The 24,619-nt window shown below is 45.0% G+C and overlaps 1 protein-coding gene across 2 annotated transcripts; it reads left to right on the top strand.

The window, feature by feature from the left end:
- Positions 1 to 1,309: 1,309 nt before the first annotated feature.
- Positions 1,310 to 16,403, top strand: POFUT4 (protein O-fucosyltransferase 4). 2 transcript variants are annotated; one of them, XR_013214526.1, is made up of 4 exons: positions 1,310 to 2,484; positions 4,256 to 4,881; positions 10,261 to 10,932; positions 11,322 to 16,403. XR_013214526.1 is itself a non-coding variant. In XM_077259250.1 (3 exons), the coding sequence occupies exons 1-3, from the start codon at positions 1,561 to 1,563 to the stop codon at positions 10,406 to 10,408; spliced, it is 1,698 nt and encodes a 565-aa protein (XP_077115365.1). In that variant the 5' UTR covers positions 1,310 to 1,560; the 3' UTR covers positions 10,409 to 16,403. The 2 variants fall into 2 exon arrangements, 1 of the variants encoding a protein (XP_077115365.1); XM_077259250.1 differs by having other exon boundaries at positions 10,261 to 16,403.
- Positions 16,404 to 24,619: the final 8,216 nt, after the last annotated feature.

The raw sequence follows: 24,619 nt of genomic DNA, 5'->3' as shown, positions 1-24,619 counted from the left end.
ATCATCACCGATAAGCGTACACGCCTGTCAACTGACAGCGCTGACAGGCTGACGCTTATCAAGATGAATAAAGCATGGATTTCTACAGATTTCCACTCGCCACCGTGTTAAAGCAGCTCAAACTGAAGTCTGTCATGTCACCGTGCCACTCTCCGTGCTGACGCTGCTGACGCCTCCACATGCTGGGTCTTCGCTACCTCCAAACTATGTAATTGTGCCACTCTGTGGCCTCAATGTGTAAGGAATGATGCTGCTGCCGCCTCCTCAAGGGTCCGTCACCGTGCCACTCTCCGTGCTGACGCCTCCACATGCTGGGTCTTCGCTACCTCCAAACTATGTAATTGTGCCACTCTGTGGCCTCAATGTGTAAGGATTAAGGAATGATGCTGCTGCCGCCTCCTCAAGGGTCCGTCACCGTGCCACTCTCCGTGCTGACGCCTCCACATGCTGGGTCTTCGCTACCTCCAAACTATGTAATTGTGCCACTCTGTGGCCTCAATGTGTAAGGAATGATGCTGCTGCCGCCTCCTCAAGGGTCCGTCACTGTGCCGCTCTCCGGCCTGATGCTGCCTCCGCATGCCGTGCCCATAGCTGCCATGCTGTGTCAGGCTCAATTTCGGTGTGTTTCACCTGCTACCTCATCAAAGTGGGTCACTCTGTCACCACAAAGCTGTTGGCCATAATTTGGCGTAATGGTGCATTTGGGCAGCCTCAGAGGCAACTATGCATGCTGCCCCTGCTGTTTCCTGTCCATTCCAGTGTTGTTTCCATCATTTTCTGAGCTTCCCAGGTTTTTAGGCGACCTTCCCTGTGCAGAGCTTTGGTCCCGCTGAAAAATGTTCGAGTCTCCCATTGACTACAATGGGGTTCGTTATTCGAAACGAACACTCGAACATCGGGAGATGTTCGACTCGAACAACGAGCACCCGAACATTTTAGTGTTCGCTCATCACTAAAATCTATAATACTTCTTCATCTCTTTGGACCTATAAGTCATTATGTTCATTCTTTTTCTTTATTCCTTTTCTTCATTCTTTTTAGTACGTCCCCTTTTTTACTCGTTTTTAATTGATACAAAAAATAAGCACATTAGTGTCGTTATTATATGCACACATCATGTGTCTGTTATCACGGATGGCCTGGAGACAGCGATAAACTGCATAATGAAAAACCTGGCAGAACTAGGGTAGGTTCTGTGGTTTCTGCGCAGGGGGTCTCCCATGCTGAGTAATTGTGTCACTGATGGCTCAGTCCTCCACAGCACACTCCCCTTCCCCCCTTTACAAGTCAGTCATGTGACCGTGATGTCATTCTTTCAGGCAGCAGCCCCATGCAGCCACATAGACAGCATTGCCATTAGCATGTAACTTCCTGCCCAGCTCAGTGTCTGTATGTAACACCCAGCAATACACAGAACACATACAGGCTGACTGCTGCAAAAACGAGAGCAGACGGTGTGGACATGGGACCTGGACGCACATGGACTGCTGGTAGGATCATCTATACACTTTCTATTCAGCCTCATCTGCGCCAACTCAAGTGGTGACAATAGTTTCATCCATGAAGACGAGAGATCCTTGGATTATAAGTAACATGAGATGTTCCGATGTCTTCTGCGCGCTCTACGTGGGCCAATATAGCCCTATGAGTGAGCATTCTTCATGGCGGACCATCTGGTACTTTATTGCAGGGAGTATCTTACTGACTTGTACCTGGGCTGACTCTGAGCAATGGGACACTCCTGAATATCTGGATATTTCAGAAGGAGAAGCTATGAGGATGGATTCCACAATTGCAGACCGTAACAATGGACATCCCATGTATGAAGACCAATTCCCGGAGGATTCCTTTATAGAGCAGAGTACCGCAGCAATGCCCGGACAATGGGATCAGTCCTCTTTCCAGCCATCCAGTGTGTTCTCCACTGCTGAGCTAGGCACCGTGATGGTGGACTCCTACCGTGGTCCAGGGAACAGCGACGCCAGGAGCAACAAAGAGTTGCCCATTCTTCTGTGGTGGAGTGAGAACCTGTTCCCTCACTTTCCTGGGGACACAGAGCGCATAGACTGTCCCCTCAGTTCCTGCATGGTGACAAAAGATAAGAGAGTAAAACTTCACAAAAGGACTAAATCGATCATCTTCTATGGCACAGACTTCCGAGCATACGAAGCTCCGCTGCCCAGGATGCCGCACCAGACGTGGGCACTGTTCCATGAGGAATCGCCAATGAATAACTATGTTCTGTCACATTTGCCAGGAATCCGTCTCTTTAACTACACTGCCACGTTCAGACGAGAGTCTGATTACCCCCTCACTCTGCAGTGGCTGCCCACAATCGGTTACCTGCAGAACCCAGCAGTGTCTGTAGCTGAAAAAAACAAGTGGCGCGAAAAAGGGTATGCCCCCATACTGTACATGCAGTCCCACTGTGACGTTCCGTCAGACAGGGACCGTTATGTGAAAGAGTTAATGAAGTACATTCAGGTGAGCAATGATCCAGGTGATCCTTATATATCAATGTGTGTCTATCAGATTATTTTACTGTCTCTTGCTACAATCCTAGTTGAAAATAAAACGTACCGTAGGTCCATCAAGTTCAACCTTCCTTGACCGTCCATATCGCTAGATTATTTTCACTCCACAATGTCATTTATTGTGAGAAAAGCTGTCATAGTGTCGGCCATTACTACCTCTTGTGGTCGGCAGTCCACAGTCTGACTGCTCTAACTGTAAAGAAGCCTTTCCTGTATAGATGCCAGAATGGCCTTTCTTACACCCGTAATGAGTGCCCCCTGGTAATTTGTGAGGTCTTTGAAAGGAATAAGTCGTGTATTTGTATTGACCACACATATATTTATACATATAGAGTGCCTTGAAAAAGTATTGATGTCCGTGAACTTTTCCATATTTTCTCACTTTACACCCACAAATTTACAGTAAATGTAATTTATTGGGATTTTATGTGATATACTAACACAAAGTAGAAAGTATTTGTGAAGTGAAAAGGAAATGATACACAAATTGTGATGTGCATTTGTATTCAGCCCCCTGTGTCAATACTTTGTATGACCATTTTTCACTGCAATTAGTGCTGCAATTCTTTTGGGGTATGTTTCTATCAGCCAGAGGTTGAAATGTTTGCCCATTCTTTGCAGAGTAGCTCTGGCACAGTGAGATTGGATGGAGAGTGTCCGTGAACAGCAATTTTCAACTCTTGCCACAGATTCTCCATGGGATTTAGGTCTGAACTTTGAATGGGCTATTCATACACATGAACCATTCAGTTGTAGCTCTGGCAGTATGTATAGGGTCATTGTCCTGCTGGAAGGTGAAACTATGCCCCCGACTCAAGTCTTTTGCAGCCTCTAGCAGGTTTTCCTCTAGGATTGCCCTATATTTGGCACCATCCATCTTCACATCGACCCTGACTAGCTTCCCTATCCTTGCTGAAGAAAATCATCCCTACAGCATGATGCTGCCACCACTATGTTTGATGGTGGGGTTGGTGTTTTCAGGGTGATGTGCAGTGTGCATACATAGCGTTTTACATTTAGCCCAAAATGTTCTACTTTGGTCTCATCTGACCAGATCACCTTCTTCTACATGCTAGCTGCAGACAGAACTTCTTATAGCTTGCTTTAAAATATTCCCGTATTTTTTTCAGATTATAAGACACTTTTTTTCCCTCCAAATTTTGGAGGAAAATCAGGGTGTGTCTTATAATCCGAAGGTAGCTTACTGGGGGGGGGGGGTTGTTGGCAGTGGAGTGGGGTCAAAGGAGGCTGGATCGCTGCTTCAGGAGGCCGGGGGCAGGAGTGAAGCGATGGAGAGGTGCCTGGGCGATCATTAGATGTCATTTAGTTTCCTGTGATGGGCTTCGGGAAAATCATGGCCGGTGGTGGCGCATGCACAGATTGAGATCTCTGGAGATCTCAACATCTGATAGGGCATGCCACAATTTTTTTCTATTATTTTGTACAAAATTAGACAAAAAGACCTCCTCAATATGAATTGGGGGCTTTTAGAGGTCCATGCAGTAAAGTGAGAACCTTATTATGAAACCGTACAAGATGGAGCCATAATAAGGCAGTGTGCATAAGGCCTTAGATGGCGATACACAGCAGCATTTATATGGGCCATTGGCAATCGAATGTTTGAAGGTATTCTCCCATACAAGCATTGAATCGAAACATCATACATATGCAGCCATACAATATTGATCTTTAAACTCTGAATTATTTTTTCTAATATCTAGATTGACTCGTATGGTCAGTGTTTAAAGAACCGCCAATTCTCAAGCAAGAGACTTGAGGACACTTCAACGGCCACCACAGAAGATGGAGAGTTCATGGCGTTTACTGCAAGATACAAGTTTCACTTGGCAATGGAAAATGCTATATGTGCTGATTATATGACAGAGAAGTTATGGCGGCCCATGCACATAGGGGCAATTCCAGTTTACAGGGGATCCCCTTCTGTTAAGGACTGGATGCCCAACAACCATTCCATTATATTAATTGATGACTTTGCAACACCAAAAGAGTTAGCCGAGTTCATCATTTCTTTGGACAAGGATGATGACTTGTACCTCAGATACTTAGAGTACAAGAAGCCTGGTGGGATAGTACACAGGCTGCTGCTGGCCAGTATGGAGAACCGAGAATGGGGAGTGAATGATATGACCGCCCCAAACTACCTCAATGGCTTTGAATGCTTTGTGTGTGATCAGGAGAATGATCGAGCCAAAGCGGAGAAGAAACATAAGAAAACCCAGGGAAAAAGTCCGGCTCCAGTGCCACATATCGCTGGGAATAATCACATGGGATGTCCCATGCCGGTGCCCGGTATAGGAAGTGCAGATGAACTCCCAGAAAATGACAGGTAACTAATGAATGCGAATAGCAGCAAAATATAGGAAGTGATAACTTGTAAGGACTATGTGAGCTCTCTCTAAGGGCAGACGGTCGTAGGTTCTCTCATCCAAGAGAATCAGGTCGATTATGTAAATGACACTCTGATCAAACTGGAAAATGGAAAAAATCGTCTCCATTCTGTCTGTTAACAGAAATCGGACTGCACTCTGATGTCATACGAGTGCAGTCCGATGATTTCCATGCACTCACTGACTTGCATGGTCAAGCGTGATCCGAATATCAGATCAAACTTGGGCATGCAGCGATGTGCACGGCCCCGTAGACTAACATTCCGAGTGCGATATGATGTTTTGTCTGCCCTAAAAATCTGTCAGTAATTGAAGGTGGAGAAGAATAATTTCCTCCAAGAAAAATGGCCAGTTGGCCAATCCCAGTCCAATAACCCCCTTTCCAATGCTCATCTCTAACCAGCGCCAGGAGGGAAAGTGACGTGGGCAATCTCTATCTAGTCTGCTTTTAATGTAGGCATCCTATTGTCTAGAGGGGATACCTTGGCAATTATGACAATAATGTGACTTGTTATGGAGGCAAGACCAAATAGTTAAAAAGTAACTGTTTTTCTGATTTTTATTTCATAAATCAACAGTACACATAAAAATAGTAACATTTGTAATATATCTTATCAGAGGAATTTTTTTTTTCCCCCTACTGAATTAATCGTTCACTCTCAATTCATGGATAAAATCTGTAAAATCTATATTCAGGAGGAGCTGGAGGAAGACACAGGCATTCTGCTGCTAGTTCTCCTGAAACAACAGTTACAGTTCTGCATAGAACTTTATGAGCACCAACTGTCGTCTCCTCTTCCTATTTCATTTCCTATCTAGGAGTGGTAAAGTTTGTTTTTACTGAATACAGATTTTAACTCTGAATTGTGAATTTTGAGAATGGAAGATCAGCCCAGGAGGAGAAAGCAGATTTCTCTATTAACCCCTTCATGACTCCAGCTGTTTTCAGTTTTGCATTTTTGTTTTTCGCTCCCCTCCTTCCCAGAGCCATAACTTTTTTATTTTTCCATCAATATGGCCTTGTGAGGGCTTATTTTTTGTGGGACAAGTTGTTCTTTTGAATGACATCATTGGTTTTAGCATGTCTTGTACTAGAAAACGGGGAAAAAATTCCAAGTGCGGTGAAATTGCAAAAAAAAGTGCAATCCCACACTTGTTTTTTGTTTGGCTTTTTTTGCTAGGTTCACTAAATGCTAAAACTGACCTGCCACTATGAATCTCCAGGTCATTACGAGTTCATAGACACCAAACATGTCTAGGTTATTTTTATATACCGGTAAGTGGTAAAAAAAATTCCAAACTTTGCAGAAAAAATAAATAAATTGTGCCATATTCCGATATCCGTAACGTCTCCATTTTTCGTGATCTGGGTTTGGGTGAGGCTTATTTTTTGCGTACCGAGCTGACGTTTTTAGTGATACCATTTTGGTGCAGATATTATTATTATTATTTATTTATATAGCACCATTAATTCCATAGTGCTGTACAGGAAAAAGGGGTTACATACAGGGTTATAGATATTGTTTACAGTAAAAAGGTTTAAAGTGACAGACTGGTACAGAGGGGAGAGGACCCTGTCCTTGCGGACTTAGATACATTCTTTTGATCGCCCGTTATTGTATTTTAATGCAACGTCGCGGCGACAAAAAAACTTTTTTTTATTGATAGATCGGGCGATTCTGAACACAGCAATGCCAAATATGTGTATATTTGATTTTTTTTTTATTGTTTTATTTTGAATGGGGCAAAAGGGGGTGATTTAAACTTTTATATTTTTTCTATTTTTTTTTTTTTTTTACTTTTGTCAAGCTTCAATAGCCTCCATGGGAGGCTAGAAGCTGGCATAGCCTGATCGGCTCTGCTACATAGGAGCGATGCTCAGATCGCCCCTATGTAGTAGAATTGCTGCATTGCTATGAGTGCCGACCACAGGGTGGCGCTCACAGCAATCCGGCATCAACAACCATAGAGGTCTTCAATAGACCTCTGGTTGTCATGCCAATGCATCGCTGACCCCCGATCAGGTGACGGGGGTCAGCGATGCGCGCATTTCGGGCCTGATGACCGGAAGAGCTAGCTAAATGCCGCTGTCGGCGTTTGACAGCAGCATTTAACTAGTTAATATCGGCGGGTGGACCTATTGCAGGCACATGTCAGCTGTATAAAACAGCTGACATGGCCCGGCTTTGATGCGGGGTCACCGTCGGAGCCCACATCAAAGTGGGGGTTCTGACCTCGGACATACTATCCCGTCCGAGGTCAGAAAGGGGTTAAGATTAGCACCTTGCAGAATTGCGCTTTTCTGCTGCACTTGGAATTTTTTTCTTGCTTTGAAGAAAATCACTTGATAAAATGCTGTCATTCAAAAGCACAACTCGGCCTACAAAGAAGAAGCCCTCACACGGCTACATCATCAGAAAAATAAGGCTACTTTCACACTAGCGTCGGGAAAGACCCGTCGCTGTGCGTCGGGCCGACGTTCCCGACGCTAGCGTGGTCTCCGTCGCACAACGGGGGCAGCGGATGCACTTTTCCCACGCATCCGCTGCCCCATTGTGAGGTGCGGGGAAGTGCGGGGAGGTGGGGGCGGAGTTCCGGCCGCGCATGCGCGGTCGGAAAAAGCGGACCGTCGGGAGCAAAAAACGTTACATGTAACGTTTTTTTCTCCCGACGGTCCGCTACCACACGCCCAAGCATCGCAAAACGGACGCGACGTTTGGCAATGCGTCGCAAATGCGTCGCTAATGTTAGTCTATGACGAAAAAACGTATCCAGCAAGAACTTTTGCTGGATGCGTATTTTCGGCAAAACGACGCATTTGCGACGTATTGCAGTTAACGCTAGTGTGAAAGTAGCCTAAGAAAAACTTATGGCTCTAGGAAGAATGGGAGGAACAAACTAAAGTGGAAAACCATAGTTGCCCAGTCGGGAAGGAGCTAAGGGTAGACGTGCATGAAACATTTGTTGCAGCTGTTTCTCTCTGATATCGTTTCTTAAAATATATGTGTATAATCTATGTAAGTGTTTGAAACATTATGGTGTTGCTCTTTTTGGAAATATCACCTGAGAACAGCACTCTGCTCCTGTATGTGTGTATCCTTGAAAGGTTGTGCAAATATTTGCAGATACACATAAGCGAGAGCGCTGTACCATGTCTTCCCGTCATGCACTAGAAAACACAGCTGTCATTCTCTCGTGAAGGTTGGTCAAGAAAAAATATTCTTTTTCCTTGAGATGAAATCTCCTATGGTTAAAGGGAATCTGTCTGCTGAATTTCACCCCCCAAAACTATTTATACGTGCATGTAGCTCTTTCAAAGAGAAGTCCTGTAATACCTTTACATGGTCAGTCTGTACCTCCATTACTGAGAAATCAGCGTTTGAATTGATATGCAAACAGGCTGAAGGACTACGGTAGATCTGAAGCCTTGGTCACTCCAGCTCTATTCCCCGCCCAGCACCTGCCTCCTCCTTGCTTGAGTGAAAGGCTTTATGCTGTGTGACTTCAGGTAAATGAGCAGTGAGTCAAATAGGAGGATGCGGCGCTGGGCGGGAAATAGAGCTGGAGTGACAGAGGCTTCAGATCTACCATAGCCATTTGAATAACATTTTAAACCCTCATTTCCGTGGAACAAACTGGCCATGTAAAGGTATTGGTGGACTTGTCTTTGAAAGAACTACATTCTCATATAAATACTTTTGGGGGTGAAATTCTGCTGACAGATTCCCTTTAAGGATGTATTCACACTTCTTCTACAGTGGCCATTGCTGTATGGTTGGAAAGTTCCTAGCACATAAGACAAATGTATCTTACGGATCTGAGGAGTATTCTTTTGGCCTCTATTCAGCTGGTATACGTCATAATCTATGAAAAAAAACTTTAGTCGAGCCAGATAGATTAAAAACACTAGATTCTTTATTTTTCAAGCAGCCATTAAAATCCCAGCACAGAAAACCATTATAGAGGCAGGCACAGCATACACATTTGAAGCTGTTAAATGCTGTTACTCATGATACAGGATTAAGACACACACTGCCCGGCGCCCGCACGTAGCTGTGAGGAGAAAAGGAACTTTATTGCCCCCGCAGTGTCCGGTTTCAGTCACGGGGGCGGCGCGGGTTCAGTCGCCGCCTTGAGCATAGAGAGCAGCGTCCGTAACCGCACCCCTGACTGACAGACGGCCATAAGACAGGACCAGTGTCAGGGCCGGGGACGCGGTTACCACGGCCGCTCTGAGAGAGCGGTGACTGAACCCTCGCCGGCAACGCTCCTGTCACTGAAACCAAAAGCTGCCGGGGGGGAATCAAGTTCATTTTCTCCCGGCGACATCCGACTTAGAGTGGGCGCTGGGCAGGATAGTCACGCTATTAACCTATAGATTAGCCCCATATATCTGCATGTTGATAGCGTTTTTTTCTGGTGACAGGTTCTCTTTAAAGAGCATTTCAGGGGATACAGTCCATTTTGAGAAAACTTTGCTTCAAAGGCTGTAGTAGCTATATAATAACCCCTAGAATTACTTACCCTTCCCTCTCAGTCGCTGCCCGTCTCTTTGGATTATCTGCAGCGGTGACATAATTTTGACAGCTCTGCAGCCAATCACTGAGCTCAGTTGCGCTTCCTTTGTAGACAGCAAAAGCTCACTGATTGCCTGCAGTGCTGCCCATGTGATGTCAGCGGTGCAGACAAACAACAGAGATAGGGGCAGTAGCAGAGAGCCGGCTGACATCCGTGGAGGATAAGTAATACTAGTTTGTACTTTTATAGCCTGCAGCCTATGAAACAAGGATTCCTGAAAAGGGACAACTTCTTCAATGTATTTGTGCAGGGCTGCAAGCGACAGTTTAGGTTTCTCAAATTCATCAACACACTGATAAAACGTTAAAAAATAGAAAAACTGCACATTTACCTCCAGAACTGGCACTAAACCATTGATGTCTGCACTTTCAGCCTTCACTGTTCTATAATGGTGGACCTCCGCTGTAATGTTATAGTGAAGGCTGCAGACGATCAGTGGTCGGTGATTGGCTGCAGTGATCATGTGATAGCTAGGATACACAGCACAGAGGAACAGTGCAGCTCTGGGGGGAAATATGCAGTTTTTGTACTTGTTGATCAGAGTGGAGTAACTTCATCATCCAATGCAGCTTTTCCATCATCAATTTATATGCAGGTATTCATTAGTTTTCCCACCATTGTTCATATATTTTTTTGTAGGTCTGGATTTTCTCTTTCCAGCCATCAGTTCTTACTATTGCGCTTTGTTTTATGCATTTTTAATAAAAATCTTATCTTTTGTGTGCTCTTTTTCTTTTTAGCTGGAAGCAGATGTGGCTACAAGATTACTGGCAAAGTTTTGATCAAGGGGAAGCACTTGCTGCCATGATTCTACGAAATGAAACAAGTCAGGATAAATTCTGGGATTTCATGCATGAAATGTATATAAAAAGAAACATGAATCACTGATAGCGATTTTATACATTTGATGAAACTTGATATTTTCTAATACCAAAGGTAAAAGAATTCTTGAAGGACCTTCACCACCGTGACATGTTTGAGTTCTTCCATTGAAGGATGGAAAAGCACCTCATGGTTATTTTTCTATATACCAAAGCATTTTTATTGAGAAATCTTGAACTTTATTTTGAGACTTTTTTTTAAGGTTTTAATTGTTGTTCTCCACATTTAAAGGTTTTGAAAAACTTTATGTCACCAGAATGTGAACATGTGAATTGCCTGAAACCAGTGAAGTCATAATAGGCTAAAATATTTGATGTAAGAAGGGATAAAGGTGAATTTAAAAAATGATGACAGATTGCTAAGGTGACAGTATAGTTGTAGAACATAAAAGAAAATGCACCATGCACACAATTCATGTCAGGAGCAACTCCTGAGGGAAAGGGAGCTCAGACCCCACAACGAAGCGTGCCCAACACCACGGTCTTCAGCGGTTGATGACCTAGGTTCCTTGGCTTCTCTCAGGCTCTTAGGCTATGTTCACACGATGCGGTTTTTGCTGCGGATCCGCAGCGGATTTGCAGCTGCGGATCCGCAGCAGTTTTCCATGCAGGGTACAGTACAATGTTACCCTATGGAAAACAAAATCCGCTGTGCTGACGATCCTTTTTTTCGCAGGCAAATCCACGCGGATTTGCCTGCAGAAAAAAAGAAGTACCATGTCAATTCTTTCTGCGGATTCCGCTGCGGGTTTCCAACAGCACCAATAGGAAACTGCAGTTGGAAACCCGCAGTGGAATCCGCAGTAGAAAAAGGACACAAATCCGCGGAGAAAAGCACCGCGGGTTTTCACTGCGGATTTTCCCAAAAAAGGACCTGAAAAATCCGCAGTGAAAAAAGGATCGTGTGAACAAGCCCTTAGGCCGTAATTTCCTGACTGACACCCAAGTGACGCAGAGAACGTGTAACGGATAAGTTGTCACATTCTGGGACTCAGTTTTGCATCAACTTTGAAGGCCACAATGGCCTCAGCGGTTAGGTCACTGGATGGGACATCTGCTCTTAGCAGAAGACATTGGGGAAGTGGCGCTGGACACATTTCTTTATTTTAGTAAAAAAATACATTTTAGCAGCATATTCCTGCATGTGGCTGGATAATTGGCAGGGACAGATTATAATAGACAGCCAAGACCCTGCTGCAATAGCCAGGAGAAATGGTAACTCTGATCCTGGGCATTTAACACATTATATGTCACAGTTAATGCCAATAATGACATATAGGTCGGTGGAAAATATGGCTCGAATCTGAGGTTTGCTATTGAGTTACGACCCCTGCGTAATACTTTCATTAATGTAGAACATGTCATAAAGGGCTTGTCCAGGTATTTGTAGTTGTTGACCAATCTACAGGATAGGTCATCAGTAGCAGATCAGCTGATTTTTGCTTCAGCAAAGGCCACGTGTAAACTGCAGCTCCATTCAAAGTGTAGTGTTCGCTGACGGTCATTGCCGGCATCTGCGGAGTAGCAAATCTGTTCTTTTGCATAAAAGCTGTACTGCAGCAGCCGGTGACGGCCAGGAGCAGTTGTTACACTTGAAATGGAGCTGTGCTCACCAACCCCTTTGAAGTGTTTCCATCCATCAGCTGAGAGAGCAAAAATCAACTGATCAGTGGGGGCAACAGGTGTCAGACGGTCAGACCCCCCACCAATTTGCTATTGTTGACCTGTCCTGTAGATAGATCATCAAATACCTATACCTGGGCAACCCCTTTAAGCTTGCTTTTATAGAGCCATTCTGCAGCACTTTATACATATTATCATCGCTGTCCCCGATGGGGCTCACAATATAAATTCCCTATCAGTATGTCTTTGGAGTGTGGGAGGAAACCGGAGAACCCGGAGGAAACACACGCAAACACGGGAAGAACATACAAACTCTTTGCAGATGTTGTCCATGGTGGGATTTTAACCCAGGACCCCAGAGGTGCAAAGCAACAATGCTAACCACTGAGCCAGGCTGCTGCAAATACTCTCTCCCATCTTGCATGTCTTACTGAATGTCCATTAGCAAGAAGTAGGGACAGATAACAAACCAAATAAGACCACTCAGAATACACGTGGTTTGCCTGCAGTCACAGGAACACATAACTCTGCATTAGAGCTACAGTACAAAACTAGAGAAGATTTGAAATCAAACTATTACCGAAATTGCTCAATTAATGTTATTGTAGATGCACTGGAGTAATAATGGAGTAAAAAATGTGCAAAGTGTACACCCTGAATGTACATGTGATGAGCGGGGGATGTGCCGTCACGATTTATAGTCACACTAGTGGAGACTTAAAAAGCCAAATGCGTCAGAATTGTTTTGCAAATTGTATCAAAAAAGTGGAGTACATGCGTTATGCCAAATCGACTGTGTGTTTCAGACACAATTAATAACTACTGGACCTACTGTAGATACATTCAAAAAGTATCGAGAAAAAAAGACTCCAAATGTATAAAACCGTGAACCATGTTATGTCTAATAGTTGTGTAAATTGCACCAAATTTATCATACAATATTTGTCAGAATTTGGGGCAGTGCTCTGAATGTTATGACAGTATTAACAGCGCTCGCCCTATCGTGATGGCGCTTCAGAGGAGCAGAGGTGTGCAAACTAGGAGGAAAGGGAAGGATTTTGGAGAAAAATATCCAAATAGCTTTACCTCAAAAGAAAGGAAACTCACTCCAAAGTGCTACTTGTGGGCAGTTACATGAAGACTTAGGCCACGTCACACGGTGAGTATATTACCTCAGCCAAACTGAAGAGTGAAACAATCAGAGGAAAAGAAAAATAGAAACACGTCACCACTTCTGTATTTCTCACCCACTCCTGGTTTTGGCTTATAAGTTCTGATGGACATTACGGACCAAATACTGAACGTGGCCTAACGTGTCTGTCACCACCAAATTGCTAGGTATGTAGGAGACTTATTCCTTTAGGGTAGATTAGAGGGTGACCTGAGGTCACTGGCAGGTCACCTGCGTTGTCCTTGAGTTTTCTCTGCAATGTAAGGACATGCTGCGTTCTTAAAATACGAGCTGCATGTGAGTTTTCTCGGGTGTGCCGCATGCGTCTTTTACTGCATAGTGGAGACAGGATTTCATGAAATCCCCTCCACTATGCTGTAACATCTGGACACTGCGTTTTTTATGCATGCTGCTCAACGCTGCGTCAAAAACTCAGCGTTTCCTGAACGTGGACACATACCCTAAGGGTATGCCGCAAGGAACACGGACATGCTGCGATCTGAAAAGACGCGCAGCATGTCCGGAGTCGCAGGGCCGCCGCGTGCGTGTTTCCACGCATAGTGGACACGGGATTTCAAAAAATCCCCTCCACTATGCTGGAACATCTGGACGCTGCGTGTTTGACGCTGCAGCCCCACGCAGCGTCAAACACGCAGCGTTAACTGACCGTGGACACATACCCTTAGAGGGGCAAAGCCGCTGAGTGAGCTCAGGCAGCGCTCGCATCAACGATATCATTCAAGACATGACTAAGGGTATGTTTCCACGGTAAGTAAACGCTGCTTGTTTGACGCTGCAGCGTCAAACAAGCAGCGTCCAGATGTTCCAGCATAGTGGAGGGGATTTGATGAAATCCCGTCTCCACTATGCGTGGAAACCCGCACGCGGCGGCCCTGCGACTCCGGACATGCTGCGCGTCTTTTCAGATCGCAGCATGTCCGTACACCTTGCGGGGACGCAGCGTCCCCGCAAGGCATATCACAGGGCCCTATGGCGAGGGTTGCGATCATCCCAGATGTGTACTGTACACATCCGGCATGATCGCGTCCCAGAAAGGGGGCGGGGCTGCGGCGATAACGTCGGCCGTACGGAACGTGGAGACATACCCTAAGTGCTCAATATGCAAGTTAAGAAGGAGTCATTTTTATATATGTGTAAGGTCACCAGAATTAATTTAAGGTACTTCACAAACTATTTGGAACTAACTCCATAGGTCAATGGGGTCATCAAATGCTAGCTCAAAAGGGTGCTTCTACTCAATACTGAGCAAAGGGTCTGAATACTGGTGACCATGTGATATTTCTGGTTTTCTTTTTTTATTAAATTTGCAAAAATATCTACGTTTCTGTTTTTTTTTAGTGAAGATGGGGTGCAGAGTGTACATTAATGAGAAAAAAATGAACTTTTTTGAATTTACCAAATGGCTGCAATGAAACAAACAGTGAAAAATGTAAAGGGGTCTGAATACTTTCCGTACCCACTGTACCATGTTACATACCATGAGCCGGCAATCCTTAATATGACATTTTAACGACTTGTGATGGCGTGAAGGTATCGCTTGGTCCATTCTATGTTTATTTGTGAACATGGAGCGTTAGAGAATACGATTGGGGAAGATGGATTTAGCATTTTTTGTATGTGCTGCTATAATGTTAATTGCCGTTTTATAGCCATATTTTCATCATTACCCGGGGCATAAAGAAAATAATTAGTTTACAGAATTCTTTTTAATGTACTACAAGTATGATGTTAATGATTGCATTTTAAAAGGTACTTGGTTGCTTTTATTATAATTTTTTATGATATTTACTAAAAGTCCGCAAAATAGAGAGGAGCATGCAACTAAATAGCGGTAACATGGCAAGTGCAACATTGCTCTGGCAATGAAAAAGCCAGATGTCGGTCTCTGCACAGACCCAGCGCTGCCGCGTTCTTTACTAATCATCACAGCAATTAACGTTTGGTAACAGCTCAGGAAAGTACGTGGCAGCGCTGGGTTAGTGCAAAGAGCAAAATATCGCCATATCTTGCTCTATCATTGCAAGAGCAGCAGCAGGGCCTGCGGGATCCCAGTCTGCATACACGATCCCAGGGTCCTGCACCTCTTCCTCAGTGTTTTGGCTACAGTGATGATGTCACGACAAAAGCGAGCATCACTGCTGTAGCCCATCACTGAGCAGCACAGCCACTGGCCGCAGCGGTAATGAGCACTGTTGACGTGACATGACGTCGCCACTGCAGTCAAAACACAGAAATAGCAGCTGGCGCTGGATGAGGGGAGAGTGAGGGCCTGCTCTTCGTTATTTCAGGTATTTTAGAGAATTTGGAATCCATTTTCCTGAAAGTGGAAAACTCCTTTACGGAGCAATAGTGGGATATCAGGGGACTAGAAGTTATACAAATAGTCTTTAGTGTGAGTAATTCAGTCTAAGGCCATGTTCACACTAGCAGTATTTGGTCAGTATTTTACCTCAGTATTTGTAAGACAAAACCAGGGGTGGCTGATAATCCAGAAGTGGTGACGTGTTTCTATTATACTTTTCCTCTAATTGTTCCTCTCCTGGTTTTGCCTTATAAATACTGAGGTAAAATACTGACCAAACACTGACCGCGTGAATGTGGCCTTATTTTTAGCTGATATCTGAATTGTAACTTTTATGGTAGCAGAAATTATAATACTGGGTTATTACCTATAGAATGCTCTAAAGATGTATCAATGGGTCAATTAAAATTTCTCTTATGATTTGGAACATTAGGTTTATTTTCTGTGTTGCTGGGGAATATTTTGTTAAGACAATTTGTGAACATTTTAAAATATTTTGTGGATTTTTAAGCCCACGCACAATATCAGTATTCCACAGGGAGTTTCCTTTCTAAGGCATAAACCATCAGTGTTCCTTCAATGTCCACCCATCTGTTGCTGTGAAGATCTCCCACTGGACCACATGTCCCATTTATGGCCTGTCTTGGGTGCTGATTGATCCCACAATTCTTTGTGGGATAATGGAAATGTCCTAATTAACGCTGCTGCTAGACACCTTGAGTCCGGGAGTATTTTTCAGCCAGCTGTGTATCTGATCTACGTAGGGCGACAGAGAATGCCATTTCATCTAAGCATTTTAAGACAACAAGTATGGATCTAATGCTACATTATATGAATTGTGTTATAGTTATGTAACACAATCCTATTCTTGGTAATAAAGATAATCTTGCCTCTATTCTGTGCTTTTCAGTTCTGTTCTTAGATACTTGATGTCATCTAGCGTACCTGATGCTGGACTAATACACACTATAGAAATAAAGTATGATGGACTTATTGTGGGAAAAATTATAGAACTATGGAAACATCAGACAAGTGGAACGTCAAAGAACAGAACAGTAAATCCGGCCAGTGTCTGCTTCGGTTGTCATGGATCACATCAGCACAGAATAAGAGCAGGCCTCTACCCATAGTAAAAGCCTCAATAACTGTCTCTGGGTGCAACAATTTATGATAAAGGTTCAGTTCCTGGCAGGCCTACGGTGACAGATGATCTTTGTACCTACACTATTTAGGGATCTTAAAAATGGACCCTTTTCTGAGGATTATTTCCAAGATAGCAAGTTATTCCTGAGCCTAAGGCCGGAGACACACTGGTGCGAGATACGTCCGAGTCTCGCTGGTTAAAAGCAAGCTGTGGCACCTGCATTCCGGAGCTGAGCGTGCAGCTCCATGTATTGCTATGGAGCCGCACGCTCCGCTCCAGAGTGCAGGTGCCACAGCTTGCTTTTAACCAGCGAGACTCGGCCGTATCTCGCACCAGTGTGTCTCCGGCCTTAAGATAACTTACTGATCGTTGGGACCCTTAGCGATCCTGAGAATGAGGCTCTAGAACCCAGTCACCGCAGAGCACATCTTCAATGGGGCATTCTCAACCTCTACTCCGTTCATTGTCTACGAGACAGTCCCATAGACAGTAATTGGACCTGTGGTCAAACATGCGTATCTCAGCTCCATTCGCAATGGTGCTTTGTAGAGCCTGGTTCTTGGGTTCCTGACCCCAATTCTCAGATCGCTGAATTAGACCCCCAGCAATCAGTTAGCTTATTATATTGGGAATAACCTTTTAAGTCACATTGCCTAATAAGGTATATAAAAATGGGTTTCATAAATAACCCTTTAATGTGCATACACATCAGATAACTGACCCATAAGGCCGGGGTCACACTAGTCTGTAATACGGACGAGTGCTATGCGATAAAAAAATCGCATAGCACTCGGCCCAATGTTAATCTATGGGGCAGCTCCCATCATCCGATATTTTCTCCACCGTATTCAGGATCCGAGTGAAATCGCAGCATGCTGCGATTGTCAGCGTATCTCGGTCGAGACTCGCCAATGCAAGTCTATGGGTGTGAGAGAAAAATCGTACAGCACACGGACCATCAGTGTGACTTGTGAGAAATTCCCAGGCTTTGGCAGGTGACAGGAAAGGCTCAGCCATTATTTGCTCATTTTGCAAGTGTGTGAGAAAATCTCACCATACGGATGAAATACTGATGACACACGGATAATACTTTTTTGAGAAAAAAACGCATCCTGGCATTGCACACGGATGAGATACAGATCACCATACGGAGAACATTTGTGCGATTCTCGGCAGACAAAATCTGACAGATTGTTTATACATTGTGTGTGACTCCGGCCTAAACCTGACAATTTTGTCAAGGCTAGCTGATTATCTTATGAAGGGTCTCCCCTCTGTGCCCTAACAGCAGAGGTCAAGGCGAGGGAAAGAAACATTTGCCATTTGGATTTCAGCCGGAGGAGTCTGGCAGTGGTTATTCTTCTTTTCCTCACTCATTTATAGGTGAGTTAGGAGAAACTGCCGACACTTACATAAGGCTTACAGACACTTGAGCTCCAATTGGTAACATCATTTATTGGTAAACTGGGTTTAGGAGAATAATTAGAAATCTTTAAAAAATTTTAAATAGACCTTGACCAACGATATAGCTGGAAAGCGTTCTCCTGACATATTACTATTTCTACAGTGTAATGTATCAGCAATGAAAAAAAATCATATGAATATCAGGATCAGGCTATTCAAAGTTTTATTTCATTGGTGGCACAAAACGCAAAAATGGAGCTTCAGTATAAAACTATTTTCATGATCAAGTTGTATTGAAGGAAATGAATGAATACAGCAGATCATAAAACACTCTGATGACATATATAAGCAGGTTATGGGCAGGTTCGATTTTACATTTCTTCCTTTTCATAGTAAATGATTAGTGATTAGCGAACGTGCTGGGATAAGGTGTTACCAGAGCATGCTCGGGTTCTAACATTGCTTTTGGTGGGGTCAAAAAATAATGTTCGAGTCCCTGTGGCTGCATGTCTCGTACCACACTATGACCGATTCATAAACCCTTTAATGGCTTCCAGAACTTCTATCATTCCTGTGTGGCACAAGACAGTCTGAGGGTTAATTAAAATTCCTTCCCAGCATTTGACTCATTCAACCAGATATGGATGATGTCAGTGTATCCATGAGACTACGTCTGGGAAGCTTTTCCATTAGCTAATGATATTTACAGTCAAAGCAAGATGTCCATCGCTAGCTACATCTTCCCATCCCCCTCATATCATCCTCTAGATTAAATATCAAAGAAAATGGTCAAGAATAGTCAGAGACAATGATTGGAGGCAAATACAGGTACAGTATGGGCTCTATGGCTGCCTTATAGATGCATAGATTCACCCAGACTCACACATCGGTATGCAGCATGTATCATGACACTGTTGTTTCATGTCATTAATCTCCTGTCTTTATGACAGCCATGATGATAGGACATATAGATAACTGCAGCTCCCGTGTTATACCTCGCTAAAGAATTTATCCACCGCTGTCCTATTTTCTTTATCTTTTCAGGTCCAACATTCAGCACTGAGCAATTTCTCTATATAACTTTATAGTGATCAATGCTCCATAGTTCAGACACAGTATCAGACTGCATATACAGATGTCGGATTAGGCACAGACAATATCCACAGCTTTAAACATCTACAGGAAAATCGGCCCCAACTTGAGCAAATGTTGCTGCAATTTTACCTTTTAGTGAATAACAAAAATACCCACTGAAATTAAATTAACGGTAAATAAACTCAAATAATATATATATATATAGACACTGGAGGAGGGATAAATGAATAACCACTGGGAATATACCCTCAAAAAAGTAGATTTTAATAAACATGTTAAAACCCAACAAAAACTAGAGCGGAGACATGAAGGCTGCTGAACCGACATACATGAAGACGCTATATGGTAGAAGCTACATAAGATAATATGCTTTTCATTACTTGACAATCTAAATGTGAAACAATTCTAGGGGTAAAACATCCACAACAGTTTAAGTAGCATAATTTGGTTCTGTAAGCAAGTGCTTACATTAAATAATTATGCTTAGTATAGCGTCTCCACCGCCCCAACACGTTTCATCTAGCACTTCATCAGGAGCGTGTAAGGCCGGTTTCACACGTCAGTGGCTCCGGTACGTGAGGTGACAGTTTCCTCACGTACCGGAGACACTGACACACGTAGACCCATAAAAATCAATGCATCTGTGTGCCAAACACGGAGACATGTCAGTGTTCGTGGAAGCGCACGTATTACACGGACCCATTAAAGTCAATGGGTCCGTGTAAAACACGGACCACACACGGACCTTCTCCGTGTGCAGTCCCTGTGGCGTGCAGGAGACAGCGCTACAGTAAGCGCTGTCCCCCCCACATGGTGCTGAAGCCGCCATTCATATCTTCTGTGCAGCAGCGTTTGCTGCATAGAAGATATGAATAATAGTGTTTAAAAGAAAGATCTATCTGTCCGCCGCCCTCCCACCCCGTGCGCCCCCCCGCTGTTCTGAAAATACTCACCCGCCTCCCTCGCAGTGTCCTGTGCTGGCCGCCCCTTCTACTGTATGCGGTCACGTGGGGCCGCCGATTAGAGTCATGAATATGTGGCTCCACCTCCCATAGGGGTGGAGCCGCCTATTCATGACTGTAAATGAGCGGCCCCACGTGACCGCATAGAGTAGAAGGTGCGGCCAGCACAGGAAGCAGCGACAGCCAACGAGGGAAGCGGGTATTTTCAGAACAGCGGGGGGGCGCACAGGGGGTGGGAGGGCGGCGGACAGATAGATCTTTCTTTTAAACACTATTATTCATATCTTCTATGCAGCAAATGCTGCTGCACAGAAGATATGAATCGCGGCTTCAGCACGATGCAGTGTACCACACGCGTGGGTACCACACGCTCCGTGTGGTACCCACTCGGCACACGGGCGGCACGTGTGTGCCGCACGTATGGCCTACGTGAGCTCACAGGCACACGGACACGGATAACTCCGGTACCGATTTTTTCTGGTACCGGAATTATCTGGACGTGTGGGACAGCCCTAAGCTCGGCTGTCCATGAAGAGGAATCAGGGTGTAACGGTACCCAGGGTGTGCCAAGAAATTATGCAAATAGCCTATTGAGAGAGGAAAAGGATGGGAACTCTAGTGCCACCTATTGGTGTAGAAATCCTAAATGGCAATATCGACCCCTTAACAGGTGTTCCACAAAACTGAACGTCTCTTTGGACCCCAAGAAATCATTTTACACATCATTAATCCACATCTACTAGCCTGAAATGTGACAGGAAGGGTTCATTCATAGTTCAACAGAAATCTGGATTCGGCTGTATTCACACATTTGAGGGTCATGGTCTGTGATTCATGGACCTAGTCCGGGGCTCTCAAAGCATGGCTGTGCCATTCAGGTATCGCAATCCATGACCACGACACAGGGATGTGAATCCGGTGTTCATCAGAAACGTTTTTCCACCGTGCAATGATCCAATTCTTGTGCTCTTTTGCCCTGTAGACCTTTACCTTTCTGTTTCCCTTAGGAAACAAGGGCACTGCTAGTTAATCAGAACGATTCTTGACATCCTCCTCTGACCGCTTTGCTCCATGCCTGGCTTACACCCAAGATCTCCTTTCACTGGAAGTCATTTCTTGATCACATCATTCTCGGTATAAACCGCTGCAAGTCATCACCCCAATAAGGTGGCTCCCCAGCCTCCCGGCCCCCTGCTTGATTGACAGGGACAGCGCACTCCTGATAGTTCAGATCAATCCAGCAGCATCATTACACCACCGGCCCACGCTGTGCGCACTATGATACCAGCAAAGGCACTGAAACGTTCTGGAACCAGACAAGTTCAGAGCAATCCTTACTAGCACTATAGAAAAGAGCTTGTAAGTGCTGTGTTCCTTGCCTACAAGGTCGGCCACTGCTAATTACAAAGGTGGTCAACAACATAGACAATGAGTAGTAAAGAGGGTCTTGTTAAAAGTGCACACAATGGGGGTGATAATCAAAAACTGTCTAAGTCTACGTTCACATTAGTGTTCGGCGCCGCAGCGTCGCCGCATGCGTCATGCGCCCCTATATTTAACATGGGGGCTCATGGACATGCGTTGTGCTGCGTTTTGCGACGCATGGCCGCAAGCGTTGGGCGCAGAGAACGCAACAAGTTGCATTTTTTTTGCGTCCAACTTTCGGCCAAAAAGGACGCATGCGTCGAAAAACGCAGCGTTTTAGTGTGCGTTTTGCTGCGTTTTTGTGTGCGTTGTGCGTTGCGTCACCGACGCTGCGGCGCACAACGCAAATGTGAACGTAGCCTAATAGCAAAACTGACTTAGTTGCCCATAGCAACCAATCAATGCTTCTTCAGTTCTCAGTACTAATTGTAATCAAATATCCACAATAAAACACTTGAATGTTAAGATTTTGTGGCTATATTTTAGGATCGTGCTTGGGCAATGGCAATGTGACTTCAATAACACAGAATGAAGGGCGATGTGTTTTTTCTTAATGAGTCGTCACAGCTGTCGACAGTTTATTGTCATTTTAAGGACACATTCAGATGTTTTTTTTGCAAATAAAATGAAACGGATTGGTTTTTTTTCTTTTACCAGGGTGCTGGATCTGATTTTCACCCATTTTTAGTCAGTGCATCCATTGTTACCATCAGTGTGGTGCATGCAGATCGTTCTTGTACCAAAAAAAAGCAATAAAAAGAATTCAGTAGCTTCTCCTACCTATTAATGGGAACTTGGACAGGAGATTCATGATGGCCGAACCACAAGCCGCATGAATCAGGCACTGGCTGCATTATTACAGCTCTGAGCGTTTCACTGAAAACATACTATGGAAAGTCAGCTAGGGACTATGGAACTTGTATGACGAGTGCCAGGAACGTCCCGAGCAGCTTCTTTCCACCCCACTTCCCTTGACTCACAGGTCTCACAGAATACACACATGGAGAGACTTGTCAGTCTAAGGGCATAAGCGTATTTTCAATCCAAGTGCGATCCAACAAAACACCGGGTCGCACTGTGACCAAAGTTATTTCATGGGGACGGGCACATGTCAGAGGAAAAAATCGCTACATGCCCAAGTTTAATCCAATATTCAGATCACTCTCGGCCATGCAAGTCAATGAGTGGAAAACATCAGACTGCACTTGGACGACATCTGACTGCAGTCAAATTTCTGAGCACTGACAGAATGGAGATGATGGAGAACATTTTTTCTCCAACTTCTTTTCATCGCACTCTGATCAAACTCTCATCAGTCTGGTTAGAGGATGATAGCATAATTAATGTGATTTTCTTGGATGACAAAATATACGCTGGTCCGCTCCGGCCCTAAGGGAGTGGGACACGTAGAAGTCGAATGTGACTTTCCTCAGATTAGGTTTCCAAGATGCAAAGTCCACAGTCGGCTTTTCAAAACACACATGCACTGACGTGGCCAGGAGAGACGGTGCAAACTGATTCACAGTGCTGCGCCTCTATGGCGGTGAGATGAGAGCCTAGTGATCAGCCTCCTAGCTCCCAACATTGGGGGCTCTTCCTTGGATTAGCCGGCCTGGCGATAATACGTTACATTAGGCCGGCTAACCAAACCAAGAGCCAGGGATGCTGTCAGGGAGTGGCGATCCTAAGGCTCCTACCGTGCAGCCACAGATTATTGATGGGACCGATGGACGCCGTCCAGAGAACTGATCGCCACCATCTCTAGCAGCCAGTGTGCGATTTGGCAGCACCAGTCTCCCTTTAATGGTGGGAGAAAAATCCGAATTTCTCTCTGATGGTAAAAAGGGAAAATGGACCAAATCTGCGCTGTGTCCTGTCCGCCAGACATCTGCTGCCCCAGAACAGGGGGCGCCACGTTGTCAGTGCCTGCAGACGTCTCTGAGGACACGGAGCCTCATGCTTTGTGTATTAGGTGCAGATTTCCTGCAGTTATTTCCCAGTGTATCATGGTGTAAGGCCTCGTGCCCACACGTCTTTTTCCTGAATTTTTAGAAAAGACACCAAGCAGGAATGCCGACTTTTAGATTAGTTCTGACTTTCTGAGGCCGAATTGGAGTTTCTGTTCCTAAAATCCCCTCAGTGTGCACCAGCCCTAGCACAGCCTGGCCGTGCAGAGGAGAGCATACGTCGTAGAGATTTCCAACACGTTCCTTCACCCCGACCTCTGCAGAACGTCATTCCTTTTTGTGTTGTCCACTGTGGATTAACCCTTGCCAGGCCCATGGCCGGGACAATTCCACCACAAACTCACACGCACATTTTTCACCAAAATCTACAGGAGCACGAAAGTTGAAGTCTGCGGCGACATTCCGCGCCTGTCCCACTAAAAATCCGCACCGTCCAATAAGAATCCACACCGTCCCACTAAGAATCCGCACCATCCCACTAAGAATCCGCACCGTCCCACTAAGAATCCGCACTGTCCAATAAGAATCCGCACCGTCCAATAAGAATCCGCGCCATCCAACTAAGAATCAGCACCGTCCCAAGAATCCGCGCCGTCCCACTAAGAATCCGCATCGTCCCACTAACAAGCCGCACCGTCCCACTAACAAGCCGCACCGTCCCACTAACAAGCCGCACCGTCCCGCTAACAAGCCGCACCGTCCCGCTAACAAGCCGCACCGTCCCGCTAACAAGCCGCACCGTCCCGCTAACAAGCCGCACCGTCCCGCTAACAAGCCGCGCCTGTCCCATTAAGAATCCGCATGCTCCCACTAAGAATAAGCACCGTCCCACTAAGAATCCGCATCGTCCCAAGAATCCGCACCGTCCCACTAAGAATCCGCATCGTCCCACTAAGAATCCGCATCGTCCCACTAAGAATCCGCATCGTCCCACTAAGAATCCGCATCGTCCCAATAAGAATCCGCATTGTCCCAATAAGAATCCGCATCGTCCCAATAAGAATCCGCACCGTCCCATTAAGAATCCGCACCGTCCCACAAAGAATCCGCACCGTCCCACAAAGAATCCGCATCGTCCCACTAAGAATCCGCACCGTCCTACTA

The sequence above is a fragment of the Ranitomeya variabilis genome, chromosome 4 (genome assembly GCF_051348905.1).
Source record: "Ranitomeya variabilis isolate aRanVar5 chromosome 4, aRanVar5.hap1, whole genome shotgun sequence".
NCBI classification, from domain to species: domain Eukaryota; kingdom Metazoa; phylum Chordata; class Amphibia; order Anura; family Dendrobatidae; genus Ranitomeya; species Ranitomeya variabilis.
Note: the sequence above shows the minus strand (reverse complement) of the source record. Positions and strands in the feature narration are given on the sequence as shown.